The 14,485-nt window shown below is 35.7% G+C and overlaps 1 protein-coding gene across 5 annotated transcripts in view; it reads left to right on the forward strand.

The window, feature by feature from the left end:
• The window catches only part of rassf7a (Ras association domain family member 7a), a 57,620-nt gene that overhangs the window by 33,934 nt on the left and 9,201 nt on the right, over positions 1-14,485 (forward strand). For 3 of the 5 annotated variants that reach the window (XM_056451341.1, XM_056451340.1, XM_056451343.1), the window contains exons 2-5: positions 5,190-5,337; positions 5,625-6,475; positions 9,381-9,552; positions 13,082-13,168. In XM_056451341.1, the coding sequence (XP_056307316.1) occupies positions 5,235-5,337; positions 5,625-6,475; positions 9,381-9,552; positions 13,082-13,168 (1,213 nt within the window). In that variant the 5' untranslated portion in view covers positions 5,190-5,234. Of the gene's footprint in view, positions 1-4,873; positions 4,966-5,189; positions 5,338-5,624; positions 6,476-9,380; positions 9,553-13,081; positions 13,271-14,485 lie in introns of those variants that run through there. The other 2 variants (XM_056451342.1, XR_008836022.1) reach the window with 2 other exon arrangements.

Consider the following 14,485-nt stretch of genomic DNA (forward strand, 5'->3'; position numbering starts at 1 on the left):
TAATTTCCTCTGACCCAAAATTATACATTTTTTAACAGGGTGTAATAAATTACCTTATGAGTGTTTTGAGCTGAAGCTTCAAAGATCATTTAATCCTTCTAGTACATTTATTAAACAATCTGGCACAGTAGCATTATTTTCAGATGCTTCTGGACACTGAAGGGCTTCCTTTTGGCCCAGTACAGGTTTCACTGGCCTTTGTGAATGTAACTATACGTATTGTGGTACCTGACAAAGGTTTGCCAAAGTAGTCCTAAGCCCATGTGATGATATCGCCTATAGATGAATGATGATTCTTGATACAGTGCCGCCTTAGGGATTGAAGATTGTGGTATTTCATTATCTTTTAGTTATGTTATGCACTGTTGAAAGTGAAATATCCAAATGTCTTCCTATCTTTCTTTGAGGAATATTGTTTTTAAACATTTCAATAATTTTCTTACATATTTGTTGGCAAACTGGCGATGCTCAGCCCATCTTTGCTCCTAAAGGACTAGACCTTTACTTGGATGCTGCATTGTACCAAATTATAATTAGAATCACCTGTTGACATCACCTGTTTCATATCATGTCATTATTTAACCAATTTACCTGATTACTAGCCCTAAACTGCTCCTGTCCCAACTTTTTTGAAATGTATTGCAGGTCTAAATGACAGGAAAGGATGTATATTTATAAATGAAAGGAAGTTGACCAAACAAAAAATAAAATATTGTTTGCAATGAAATACAAGTGAAGGTAAATTTGAAAATACTTTCTTTTTTATTAGCATTTTCCATACTGTCCCATTTTCTGATTTGGGTTTGTGTGTATTTTTACATTATACTTACTCTATTATAATTACTCTAACATGTATCTGAACAAAAAAAAAGAAAGAACATCTGTTGTAGATGGATGTGGGCTGAACAAAATATGCCATGGGACGTATCCACCTTAACAGCTGTAACATAAAAATTTGTCCTTATTGCATGATACACATGGCCTTTTGTGCTGGTTTCAAATAAAGCTAACCCTCACCAAACACCCCAAATTCCACCCCAACTATTATTACAATTAGCCACTATGGCAAGTACAACCTGTACACTGTCAAGCCATTGTCATGTCTGTTTTTTTCTCTCTTCTTCAGGATCTTCACTCCTCTTACTAAAATATAAATAATGATTTATTGATGACAATCTTGCACAATATAGTGCTACTGGCAAGTAATAATGTTCCTCAGGTCATTGGAATTGGTTAATTCCAGTAATCATTGCTTTTGGAAGACGTTGGGTGGGTCTGCTTTTCTGAAGCAGTGGGTCTGGACATGTGCAAATGATTGAATGTAGAGATGGAAGTTAACAAATGTGAGATACACCCAAATCTCAAACCACAGCCTGCTGTTAGCCTGATGTTAACATTTTCAAACAAGACAATATGAGCTAAGAGGATTAAGTATAACTAAAATAAATCACATAAAATTATGCAAATTTCAAAGATTTACAGCAAGAAACAGTTTTACATGTAATATTCACACATATATATAGAAAATTTTGAATTTAGTAAATTTACATTCATGAATGTAAAATCTAGATAAAAAAAGGAATACATTAATATTACATTTACAATGAGATAAATCTGGGGACAAATGTTTTACAGAAATTTACAGAAAGTACTCTCCCAACCCTATAATGAATTATTATAGAGATCTAAACAATTTAAAAGTTTTTTTGTTACCATGTCCCCAAATATATTATTCAAATGTGTATTAAAATCTCATGCAATCAGGTAAAGAGATATATTAATAACTGAGCAAATATCTTTGTTTGACATAATTCACTATATATAATATAACACAATCAGGAATTGCACCAAAAACAATGGTATTTTCTTTGGGGGGACCTGGAAAAGAAAACTGATGCATACATTCTTTATGTGAGAAATGGACACCAGAGCTGACTGATTAAAAGTATATTTTTATTAAATCATTTTTAAAAAAGGTTTTATTTTTATTGTTCCAAATAACAGGACCAACTTAGAAAACCTGTTTATGAAAACTAAATAAATTTACCGGTAATTTATAGAAAGTTTCAGTGCAACAAAAAATGTAAACCTCCAGCTGAACTAAAAATATAATTTTGAATTAAATTCCAACATGATGTTGGGTTGTTTAAAAATGTCTTTATCCATTAAACAAATTAAGTGTGGAAAAATCCATGAACTTAAAACCATGCATGGCCCAATCAGCTACCACATTTTTAATCAGGTGAGTTTTACAGTTCCAAACATACTTTAAGTCTACTTTAATTTTGTCCAGTATTTAACAACTTTCAACAGAAACATCAAGTGCCAAAGCAGGATAGATAACCCAAAATTATCCATCTACCTGTTATTGATAAATCACTCTGTAACCAAAGATTTTTTATGACCTGCACATAAAGTGTAAAAGGTTCCCTTTTTTATCTTTACATATAATTATACCTATATATTTGACTTGAGGTTTGACTGGGATCAGTACGTCACATTTTACAATTAGTAGTAGAATCTTTTATAGATTAAAGCTCAAATTTATGCATTTTAAGACATAAATCAGAAGCTAAGGGAAAAATTTTGTCTAATGCTATAGGGACCTGATCTTTATTTTTTAAAAAAGAAAATTATAATAATAATCAGCCAACTGGTTAATTAAAAATTATTGATTTGCCTAATTTGCTTTGAAATTAATATTTTTAATATAGATGGCTAAAAGTTGCAAATACTACAGAAAAAGAAAAGCTGCAATAATGCAGCCATGACAGAAGCCTTTTGTCTATGTTAAACCTATGCGTAGTAGCATGTTGTAATTTCACTGAAGCATTGGTATTATTGTACAAAATTTGAATTACATTAATAAAATTAAGGCCAAAAGCAAAATTAAGGATTTAAGAATAAAGTCTATTTAAGAAAATGGAAATTTAAGAAAGGTTTATAGAGAAAAAAAAAACTATCATCCAGAATCAGCTCTGAGTAATCCAAAATGTCAAGAACAAGTATTATATGCGTTAGCATGTTGTCATGACATCCAGTGAGTGTTTGATGTTTGCTGTAATCGAGCAGGGTCAGCTGGCATTTTTCATGACTTCACTGCAGATGGGTGAGGATGTCAATTTCTGCAAAAGAAAAGTTGAGATTTCAAAGATGATTGAACAAAGCAATATAGGTCCTTTTTGCTCCAATCCAACACAAAACTGTTTGATTTGTAATGAAATATTTTGAGTTTTGAAAAGAGGGAATGTCAAAAGAAAAGATTCTCTCTACTGCATGCAGGCCAGAAAGGTAGCATTCTTCCAATGGCCAGCAAGATTTCAGAGTTTTAAAGATTAGAAAAAAAAATTAAGTACTTTAGAATATTCCAGGTTTAGGGCTTGTTTTTAAAATTTTTACACTACCATTCTAACTTTCCAAATCTGTGGTGTTATCTGTGATCTTTGTGGACTAAATATTCAGTTGAGTACAAGCTGGACTATGTATTTTGGTGTTCACAGTTGCTGGTTCACAAGTTGCTGGTTTGTAAATATTATTGTTTTTTATCTTTCAGAAGCATACATATCACACTTTATTGTATCAATGGTAAATGAATGGTAAAAATATAAATGGATAGTAAAAATGTAAATGAATGGTAAAATATTTATAATCAAAATGAGTAAAAAAGTATTGTGATTTTTAAATATTTTTTCATTTATAGAATTTACAATAACATTTTGTCATAAAGATTATCATACAAGGTGACAGAGTGTAGTGTCAACATTCATTATGTTTGTCTAATTCTTATTCACATGAGCACAGATTCACTCATTATCTGCACAGCTGACACATTAGGATGTTAAACCTTACCTTAGCAGCCCCATCTGTTCCTGCTGTGGGGCTTCAAAGTGAAACGAGACACACATGCAAGCACATGCAGTCTACATTCACCTACATTCTGCCTGTCTGTTTCTTTAAGCACTCTTCTGCCACAATACCTTTGAAGAGAGCCATAGGTGCAAATAATTTGAAAGGTACTTTGAGTCCATCAGCCCCTGTTAATGATAGTTGTTGATATTTGTTTACCCACTTGACATGATGTTCAATTATGATTTGATATCTCGGGTAGAAACAGCTAATGTAGAAAGTAGCATGGGGAGACTAGAGGGTTTTGTGTGTATTGCTATGTTCATTTTTTTATGCATATAGGGCGTAAATTTGCTTTTGATATTGGTGGGGACCTAATTTAACCCCCCGTCCCCTTCTATGCCCTTGCTATGGATAGATATACGTTTTGTGCCATGTCCTGCTCTTTCGAAATTATGTGACAGCTCTCAAGATCTCTGTGCTTAATCAGAACTACACTAAAATCTAACCCAGCCTCATTCTGAAAACGTATTCGTATATACATTTCTGGAGACCGTGAAATATGTCCCAGGAGGTACTTATTTTTGCAGTTTTTGTTTTCGTGAATCAACGAGAGGTCACTGTGTGTGCTTTTTCATATCTCAAATTTCTCTCGCGAGTGCCATTCGCTTCTGCTGTTCTCGGGTAAACCCACCAAAGGCCGCTGTTGACTGACTGTTTGACTGACTGAATGACTGACTGACCGACCGACCAATCGACTGACGCACCCTCCTCCTTCCCTAAACCCAACCAATTTTATCGATTGACCCGCCCACCCACTTCCCTAAACCCAACCAACGATTTACAAAAGCAGTCCAGAAAATGAAAAGCCCTCGTCTAATTTTTTACCACATTTTCGGATTTTACCACATTCTCACCCTGTTATTTCTTTGTTTATTTTATTTTTTTGGTTCTGTTTTTGTCTTACCCGATTTCTGGAACCATTCTTCCCCAGACTCAAATGCCGTTGTCGTGGTCAATACCTCTCTGTGTCTCAAGTCCGCTGACGTACATGACGAGCTAACTGGACAAACTGGTTGCGATGAGAAAGCCGTCCACACGGAGATAAACTTTCAGCTGGTAAGCACGAAAAGGAACGGTGTCACATGCCCTGAATAGCCTGTGTTAAAAAAAATGAAATGCAGCCATACGTACCTCTGGCTACATAATTTGCTGTGTCTAGAAACGTACATAGGACTACGTTTTCAGAATGAGCCTGTGTTGCCAAAATCACCCATTTAACACTGCAGTAATTCTTTAACACTTTGCAGTAAACCTTCATTGTCCCCATTTTGTCATTTCAGAATCCAGACTTTATTATGTATTTCTGATCTGTGCTTGCGCCTCTGATGGAGCTGAAAGTTTGGGTGGATGGAGTTGTCAGAGTGGTTTGTGGCCTGTCAGAGGATACATCATGCCAGGATGTTGTCATTGCACTTGCCCAAGCCATTGGTAAGTACCTCTGATAATTGAGGTTAGAGTAGGCTTCCTCAGCTCCTGAGGCACACTACCTAAGGCATACTAGCCTTGAATCTTGTCTAAAACCTTTAAGTAAGCTAATCAGATCTTGAGTTCAAGATCAGGATTTAAGTATAACTCTGCAGGGTTGTGACCTTCCGGGGCAGTATGTGAGGTTTCACATGGTTATTTAGTTAGCAGCCCAAAAAGTAGTGGTCCACAGAATACTAAAAAGTAGGTAGGTAAACATCTTTTTCTAACTACCCATGTTCTTTCTACAGGCCAGACTGGTCGTTATGTTCTCATTCAGAAACTGAGGGACACTGAGCGCCAACTACTAGCCAATGAGTGCCCACTGGAGTCCCTGGCCAAACTGGGCCAACATGGCAGCGAGGTGCAGTTCTTTTTGCGGCGAACTGGTCCAAGCAGCAGCGAAGACCAAAGTCTGCACAGCCATACCCTCCCTCACTCCAAACCTTCAATATCAGAGTTCAAACAGGGATTACCTAGGAAATCATTCACTTTCAACTTGGGTCCTTCCAGTTCTCCTCGCTCAAAACCTAAGGATTCAAATAAAACACGCTCTTTTGAACCTGTTCCACATGTAGCATATCTTCCAGGGCCATCTAAAGAGGAGGTGTTTAGTCATGTTCTCCAGCAGCAGGAGCAGCTTCATTCCCTTGAGACCCAGCTGGTGGCTGTGGACAGGGAATGTGAAACTTGGGAAAAGCCATCTGCTGAGGAGACATCGCTGCAGGCAGAGATGGAAGCTTTGGAAAAGATGCTGTGGAAGAACCAGCAAGAGTTGGTGGATGAGGAGTTTTGGCTGGAGGAACTAAGGATAGAGACAGAAAGGGAACATGGGATGAAGCGGCAGGTGGGAGAGCTGCATGCTAAACTTGATGACTGTGCCCAAAAGTTGCTTGAATTCAACAATCGTACCATACAACTTGAGAAGGACATTCAGAGAGAAATGCTACGAGTGGACATTTTGCCTGTTCAGTCCGATTCAAAAGACTCTTTAGAGGTAGTCAAGACAGATCTTCAAAGTCAACAAAAGCAGGGGGAAGAGATGGAGGCAGAGCTTAAAGAGCTTGAGAAGACTTTGGGGAGGGCTGAAACTTTGTTAAAGGTAAGTAGAGAGGGCCTGGCTCAAGAGAGAAGCTTGTAGCTGTTGACTGCAAATGTTGTATTGTGGTCCCCTCGGTGGAGTTGTATTGGCATTTAACTGAAAAATCGAAAGTAAACAAAGGAAATCACTTGAAATATTTCATATATACAAATGTTTTTATTTAGTCATGCATACATTTATTTAATTTCCTGTGAATTTTATGCCTTGTGATAATAAAAGTGTACCACTATTTAATGAGTTTCTTTACCTGCTAGGAATGCATAAAATTAATATTGTACCTAAATATGCATAATCTCAGTTTTATAACAGCATTTCAGAATTCCTGTGACAAAGCAAATACTAAGGTCTCTATCATACACCCAGCGCAAGACAAGTATGGCACAATTTGTTGCTATCTTCAGACCAACACAACCCTAATTTTGACGTTTTGTGCCATGTTGTTTAAAAAGCAAATACATTATCGCCACTCTGTGGACTCATGGGTGTGCTGGTTTAAAAAGGAGCATGTTAAACTGGTAAGGTGCATTATTGGTGCATTGCTATTTTGAGGAACTGAGATAGAATGCCATTAAATAACTAAAAGCTGGTCTAAAGTCCAGCTTAGAGCACGTTAGTTATTCGCCTATGTTGGTCCAAAACGTTTACACATTGCTTAATACACACAGGATGTATAGCAATACACAAATATCTTTACATATGAAAAAATTTAAGGATTAAAATGTACAATGTATACATAAATATTTCTGTTTATTCATAACAATTTGCATTTGTATAATGTTATTATTGGGGCTGCACGGTGGTGCAGTGGGTGGCGCTGTCACCTCACAGCTGGAAGGTCACTGATTCGAGCCCTGGCTTGGTCAGTAGGCATTTTTGCTTGGAGTTTGCATGTTCTCCCTGTATTTGTGTGGGTTTCCAAAGCCATTCGCTTAATGTGAATTGGGTAAGCTAAATTGTCTGTAGTGTATGTGTATGTCCTGGTTCTCCATGTTGGGGGTTGAGCATTGGGCTAACGACCCACCTCGTAAAAATTAGATGTTACGAAACACCAACATGGTGTAGCTAAATATCAACTTCCATATAAACGGCCCAGGGAGTAAGTAAGTAATGTTATTAATATAAGCAGTACTTTTTATTATATGCATAATTATATTTGTTTTAATAAAAACAAGTTTAGTTTCGTCCATCTGTTGGGTTTTGGAGACGTATGAATGACTATATTGGGCATAACAATAGGACGTGTGTTTGGATATAACTAATAAGTTTTTTGACCACACTTAGTTATTATTGCTCATTTATTCATTTGCTGAAAAATATAACTGAATTTAGAAACAGTTTTGAAAAAAAATATTTGTGCTTAACAACGTACAACATTCCGTATTCACAAAAGTAAAGGAGTAAAGTACAGAGAAAGTAATGAGACAAATAGAGAAGACTTATTATTTATCCTCGCGCTGCAGATGGTATGTTTAACTGTTTTTTTTTTTTTTTTTACCAGAGAAGCGTTCAGATTACCACTTACAAAGTCCGCCATGTAAATAGCAAATGCGCCATGGCATGACGCAACTGACTCTTAAGGAGACTGGGAGATGAGACTCTGATTGGTTTAATGCATGTTATGCTCAAAACATACCCATAACTCATTAAGAGAATAAACACAACTCTGTTAGACCATGCACCGGGGCACAGAGCGAATTTTTCTGTGCTTAAAATGGCAAAAGTGGATTTGGACATGCCCTTATTGCTTTTGCACCATGCACTTTAGACTTTGTGCCTAGATTGTTAAAATAGAGCCCATTAAAGTAAAGTATCAAATATTTTTTTAAATTCTTCTCTTATGCTGTACCTTCACTTATACTGCACCTTCTTTTAAAAAATTAAGCAAATCAACATAACCAAATCTTGCAATATCAGAATCTCAGAATCTGTTCTCATTAGACAATTCTTGTTGGTATTCCACCTTTACCAACATACTAAGTGAATTGTAATCATTTACTTCAAAAAGCAGCTCAGTTTATTGATTGCATGATTGTAATTTCCTGAATTGTCTGTTTGATTTTGGGTTGGTAATACATCTAACTTTCAGCCAAAAAGGTGTCATACATGTCCACAGAAGACAAACCTTGAGATAACTGTCTACAGAGCAGCAGGGCACAAAGTTTCTACCTTGTCTGTTCATAAGATTGTCTTGAAACCTTTGGAATCATGGCATCATCATAATCATAATAAACAAGATTATCATGAGGCCTGTATATTAAATGAATATTTGAAGGTAAGAGAATAGAGAATTTCAAATTTCTTTCTAAATGTCAAGTTGTCCTAACAAATACATCTCAAACAATGTCATCTTTGCATTTAAAATGACTTAACTGAGCAAATGACACTTAATAATCAGATTTTACTAAATTATTCTCAATGATAAGTTTTCATAAGTATGCACAAGATCTCACGTGTCATGTCATGATCATAAAGGTGTCACAACAGTCTTATGAACACCCCTTCAACTAAAGTGTTACCAATTGGCTTATGTTGCTGTTATAACATAGTGCCCTCTTGTGATTTCCAGCAGAATTACAAGTAAGAAGCTAATAAAATAAAACAGAACAATTTTTTTTTTCTGAAAACATGGAAAGGAATATAAAAATTTAATGTTTGAAGGGATTAATTTTATGTATTTATTCATTGCTACTGAAAACAAAATAAAAGTAATTAAAGATAACAAACTCTGAAATATATCTTGTAGTTTAGGATAGTTTTTGCACAGCTATTTAAAACAGTATTACTGCATTGCAAAATGTACCAAATACATGGTAAAAACTCGAAAAACCCTTATACATCATAATTTAAAATGTATTTTATTCTAGTAAATTGGCAGTTTGTGGTTGTCTGTTCTCTCTTTGTGTAGGCTAAGCAGGAGGAAATTGAAGAGTTGAATAAGGAACTGAGACAGTGTAATTTACAACAGTTTATCAAGCAGGCCGGAGCCCTGCCTACCCACACTCAGCCTCGTACAGACCTCTGTGAACCTCCAGAAGATCTGGACCAGACTCAACAACAAGAAAAGCACAAAGACAATGGTATAATCTCCATTCACTCTAAATCTGTAGATGTAGGCTAAATCTAACATAGCTAAAATAAGAACTAAAGTAAGAATTACATATTTGCTTACTAGACAATATATTTTGTATACTGTCAACAAACTTGTTTTGTTAGAATTGATATATAGTATGCATAGTTTCTGTACACTTGAAATAACCGAATGATTGCATTTGCTCTACTGATGAATAGGCATAATTTACTCTGAAAAAAAGAGGATTCTTTGGATTTACTTTTTTTTTTAAGATAAGTGGTTTGTAAACTATTTATTTGGGCTGAATTTAACCTTACAAATTAAGTAGAACATTTCTAAATTTAATTGGTTTGTTTAAATTCAACACGTATAAATTGTTTGCAACAATTTTGCAGACAAATATTTTCAGTGCATGTGTGTCTCACAATAAATTATAATCACCTGTCATTTTTTTCAAATGAATTATAATCACACCTTTTTCAGTGGAATTTTTTGTGTTTAGTGGAGTTTATTTGTTTTTTGGATGGGGGCACCTACCGAGAATAAAGAAAAAATATAAAAAATATTTTTGTTCAAATAAATGGATGCTTGTCAGCCAAGCCCAGAGGGCAAGTTTGCCTATGCTGCAATTTTTCAGGTCAAACTCAGCTTCATAACAAAATGATAAATCAAAATGCAAAGTGCTCTTGCCCATAATATTCATGGTTGCATTCATGTCATCTCAGTTAGTGTAATTTCAAGATAAAATCACATGATTAGAGCTGTTCACATCTAGGGACTCTGAAATCTGTATTTCTACGGCAAATGTTGCCTATAGGCGGGTCTCTATCAAATGTCAGTTTTAATTGTGTAATATAGGGAGTGAGGATATTGGACTCCAATTATGAATGAAAAAATAATCTCATAAGTTTCTACACTGGATGATTTAGTGGATAAGTGCATAGTGTATAAATGCATAGTGTACATAATTTGGGACATGACTTATGGTGGACAGGGTAGAGTTGTCATAATGCTCTGAAAAGTTTAATTAATTGCATAATTTTTTGCTCCTTTTTACCAGTTTTAATCTTATAATTATTAAGTGACATAAGCTTCTCATTTCATACTGGTCAATGCCTTTGTTGTCTTCCTAAATTCTTGCTGAAAAGAAAAAAAACAGCATATGCTGATTAGGTAGGTTTTGAAACATGGTTGTTGGTTTTACCTAGGACTTGCTGGCCATGAGCTGGCTTAAGCAGTTTTGTTTTGCTGGTCATGAACCAGAAAGAACCACTTAATCCAACTCATAACCAGCTTAAACCAGCAGCCATGTTTAAAAACCTTCCTGACTAAATATGCTTGTTCAATATGAAGAAAAAAAAATCTGGCTCATTTATGAATGACAGTTTCTTGTCACCATCCAGTGGTGAAACAATGTAACTACTAAGGTCTATCTATTCACATGCACGGGAATGCACAACCTTTTTTTTACTTACACCAAATACCATACTGTATACTATATGATATCAAATTGTATGTTAAACTGTATATTAACTGTATATTAAACCCACCACATGTAGTGCTGAAAAGCAAATTGAAAATGTTAAACTAGATTTGCAAATACTTTTATATAAGCCTTATAATTGCAAATTAAACCTTTACGTTCTTGCCTAAAACTTCTAAAAATTAATTGTGACACAAATGCAATAAATTTGATGTTTTGTCCTCAGCCATGACACTTACTGTGATGAGTAATACAAACTGTGATCATTTAAAAAAAATTTATAGTAGGCTGTATATTGCATTGTTGGTGATTTATTCTGAACCAGCATGAAGCATGCAATGATAATTTGTCTCTATACTCATAAGGCAAGTCAAGTTTGTTTATAGATCATATATACAATGGTAATTCAAAATGATTTGCTGACAAGAATAAAAGAAACATACAAAATAACAAGTTCGAGAAATAAAAATAAACATAACGAAATATATATATATTACAATTTTTTTTACAATGTAGATCGTGTCAAAGCAGCTTCACATAGAAGAGCATAGTATATTGAAACAGTGTAGTTCACTTTTCAGTGTTTAAGTTCAGTTCAGTTTAGCTCAGTTCAGTGTGGTTAATAATCACTACTGAGAGTCCAAACACTGAAGAGCAAATACATCGATGCACAGCTCTACAGATCCTGAACCATGCAAGCCAGTGGTGACAGTGGCGAGGAAAAAACCAATTGGCGAAAGTGAAGAATTAAAAAACCTCTAGAGAAACCAGGCTCAGTTGGGCACGACCATTTCTCCTATGGCCAAATGTCTTGTGCAGAGCTGCAGTTTAGGCGCCGGAGGCTAGAGAATGCTGGACCTCAGCGAAGGCTCGTCTGTCCCGTGAGCATCACAGGAATCAGTCTCATGCTCTCCACTCCTTCATGGCCACCACAGCAGGTGCTCAGGATACGGCCTGGTCCGGGATTATGGAAACCTTGGGGTTCGTCTCGTCGCTGGTCTTGGATCGAATCAGTGGTGCTGCATAGTCTGAGGGCCTCGGGATGAGTATACCCAGGTGGAAATAGGGAATAAAGAGAATAATTAGCGTAGCTGCTGTTCATACTGTATATAAACAAGATGCAGAAACCTGTTTGGAGCACATTCATGTATCATACCGCTAAATGATGCTCTGAGTGTATGCTTTACTAAAAAGATCTAGTTTTGAACTGCGAGAGTGTGTCTGAGCCACGGACATTATCAGGAAGGCTATTCCAGAGTTTAGGAGCTATAAATGTGAAGGCTCTACCTCCTTTACTCGACTTTGCTATTCTAGGTACTACCAAAAGCCCTGAGTTTTGAGATCTTAAAGTGCGGGTTGGATTGTAGCGAGACAGAAGGTTGGTTAGATAAACAGGTGCTAAATTATTTAAAGCTTTATAGGTAAGAAGCAATATTTTAAATTAATACAAAACTTAACAGGCAGCCAGTGTAAGGAGGATAAAATTGGGGTGATATGATCATATTTTCTAGGCCTGATAAGTACTATGGCAGCTACATTTTGTACTAGCTGAAGTTTTTTAATTAGAGGATGGTGGGCAGCCAGCAAGCAGAGCATTACAGTAATCCAGCCTAGAAGTCACAAAAGCATGGACTAGCTTTTCTGCATCTGAGATGGATAGCATATTTCGTAACTTAGCAATATTTCTCAAATGAAAGAGGGCAGTTTTTGTGACATTAGATATATGATTTTCAAAAGTTAAATTGCTGTCTAATATATATATATATATATATATATATATATATATATATATATATATATATATATATATATATATATATATATATATATATATGGGTTTCCTCCAGGTGCTCCGGTTTCCCCCACAGTTCAAAGACATGTACTATAGGTGAATTGGATTATCTAAATTGGCCATAGTGTATGGGTGTTTCCTAATTATGGGTTGCAGCTGGAAGTGCATCTGCAGCGTAAAACATATTTTGGAATATTCTGGAAAAGTCAAAGGAAAATGAATGAATGTAATATGTCTTATTTCACATTTTTTTTCCCACAGATTTGACCCTACGTCCCACTGCCAAGCAATTCCTTGGTCACCCACGCAACCTGCAGCACCCCCTGGTATCTAGCCTGAACCCTGAGGGTGTGTATGTGTGACAGGTTGCTTTGCAGATGCCTGCTGCTGCTTCCCATCCTGCCTTGTTTCCAAACCTGCCACATGCCAATTGGTGACAGTTTTTTGGGGGTAAAGGTGTTTTAACCACCCTCTTTTGATCAACATGATTTCTAATTGTAGCACTTTAGCTGAAAGGCACCACATCAACAAATTTTCACAACATAAAACTGCTCAGTTCAAAACGTACACATTTTCAATCACTATATATTTTTTGCTATAAATATGCAGCATATGCTCATACAGTGTGTTTTAGTTACGCTGTTTGAGTCTGTAAATATGGATGTTACGTATTACATTCTTACAAAGTCAGTATGTTCTGCCTTTCATAAAGAAGTGTTAACACAACCTGTGTCCTTAAAACAAAGGTTTATACTGGCTTCAGATTATCTCTTGATAATCTACTAAAAACATTTGTTAAAGTGTAATCAAGATATTTATAACTAAAATAACTAAAGATGTTGTTTGACTGGTTCTCAACTCCACACCTAGGGACTCAATTCTCTGCACACTTTATGTTTTCTTGTTTTCTGACACACTTTTCTGTTCATGGAGCTTTCAGCTAATGAGCATTTCAGCTGATGATATTATCCCGCTTTTTACAAGATATAACAAACAGTGGGGAAAATAAGTATTGAACACGTCACCATTTTTCTGAAGAAACAAATTTCGAAAGGTGCTGAAATTTTCACCAGATGTCGATAGCAACCAAAGAAATCCATATATACAAAGAAAACAAATGTAATTTGTATACAAATAAAGTTATGTGTAGTAAAATGAAATGACACAGGTAAAAAATATTGAACACATGAAGAAAGGGAGGTGTAGAAAGGAAGTGAAAGCCCAGACAGCCTCTGATATCTCTCAGTAGTTATTCAGCAACCCTCTGCCCTTTGTCATTGTAAATTAATATTCGCTGCTTCAGTCCAACATCTGCATTAGCAGGATGATGAAGATGAAGCCAGGGTGGACATTTCAGCAAGACAATGATCCAAGACAGCCAAGAAAAACTCTCAGATGGTTTCAGAGAAAGCAAATCAACCTGTAGAATGGCCCAGCCAATCATCTGACTTGAATCCAATAGATTTTATAGATGATACCCACAGAACCATTAAGATTTTTACATGTTATTGAAGTCTGTGAAAAAATCCCACCTCAGCAATGCATGTGACTTCATTCTCCAAATGAGAGGCGTCTTTAAGCTGCCATCATTAAAAAAGCCTTTTATAAAACTATAACATACATTTCAGTGGCTCAGTACTTTCGCCTTCTGTCATTCCATTGTTT

The sequence above is a fragment of the Danio aesculapii genome, chromosome 25, assembly GCF_903798145.1.
Source record: "Danio aesculapii chromosome 25, fDanAes4.1, whole genome shotgun sequence".
In the NCBI taxonomy this organism is placed as follows: Eukaryota; Metazoa; Chordata; class Actinopteri; order Cypriniformes; family Danionidae; genus Danio; species Danio aesculapii.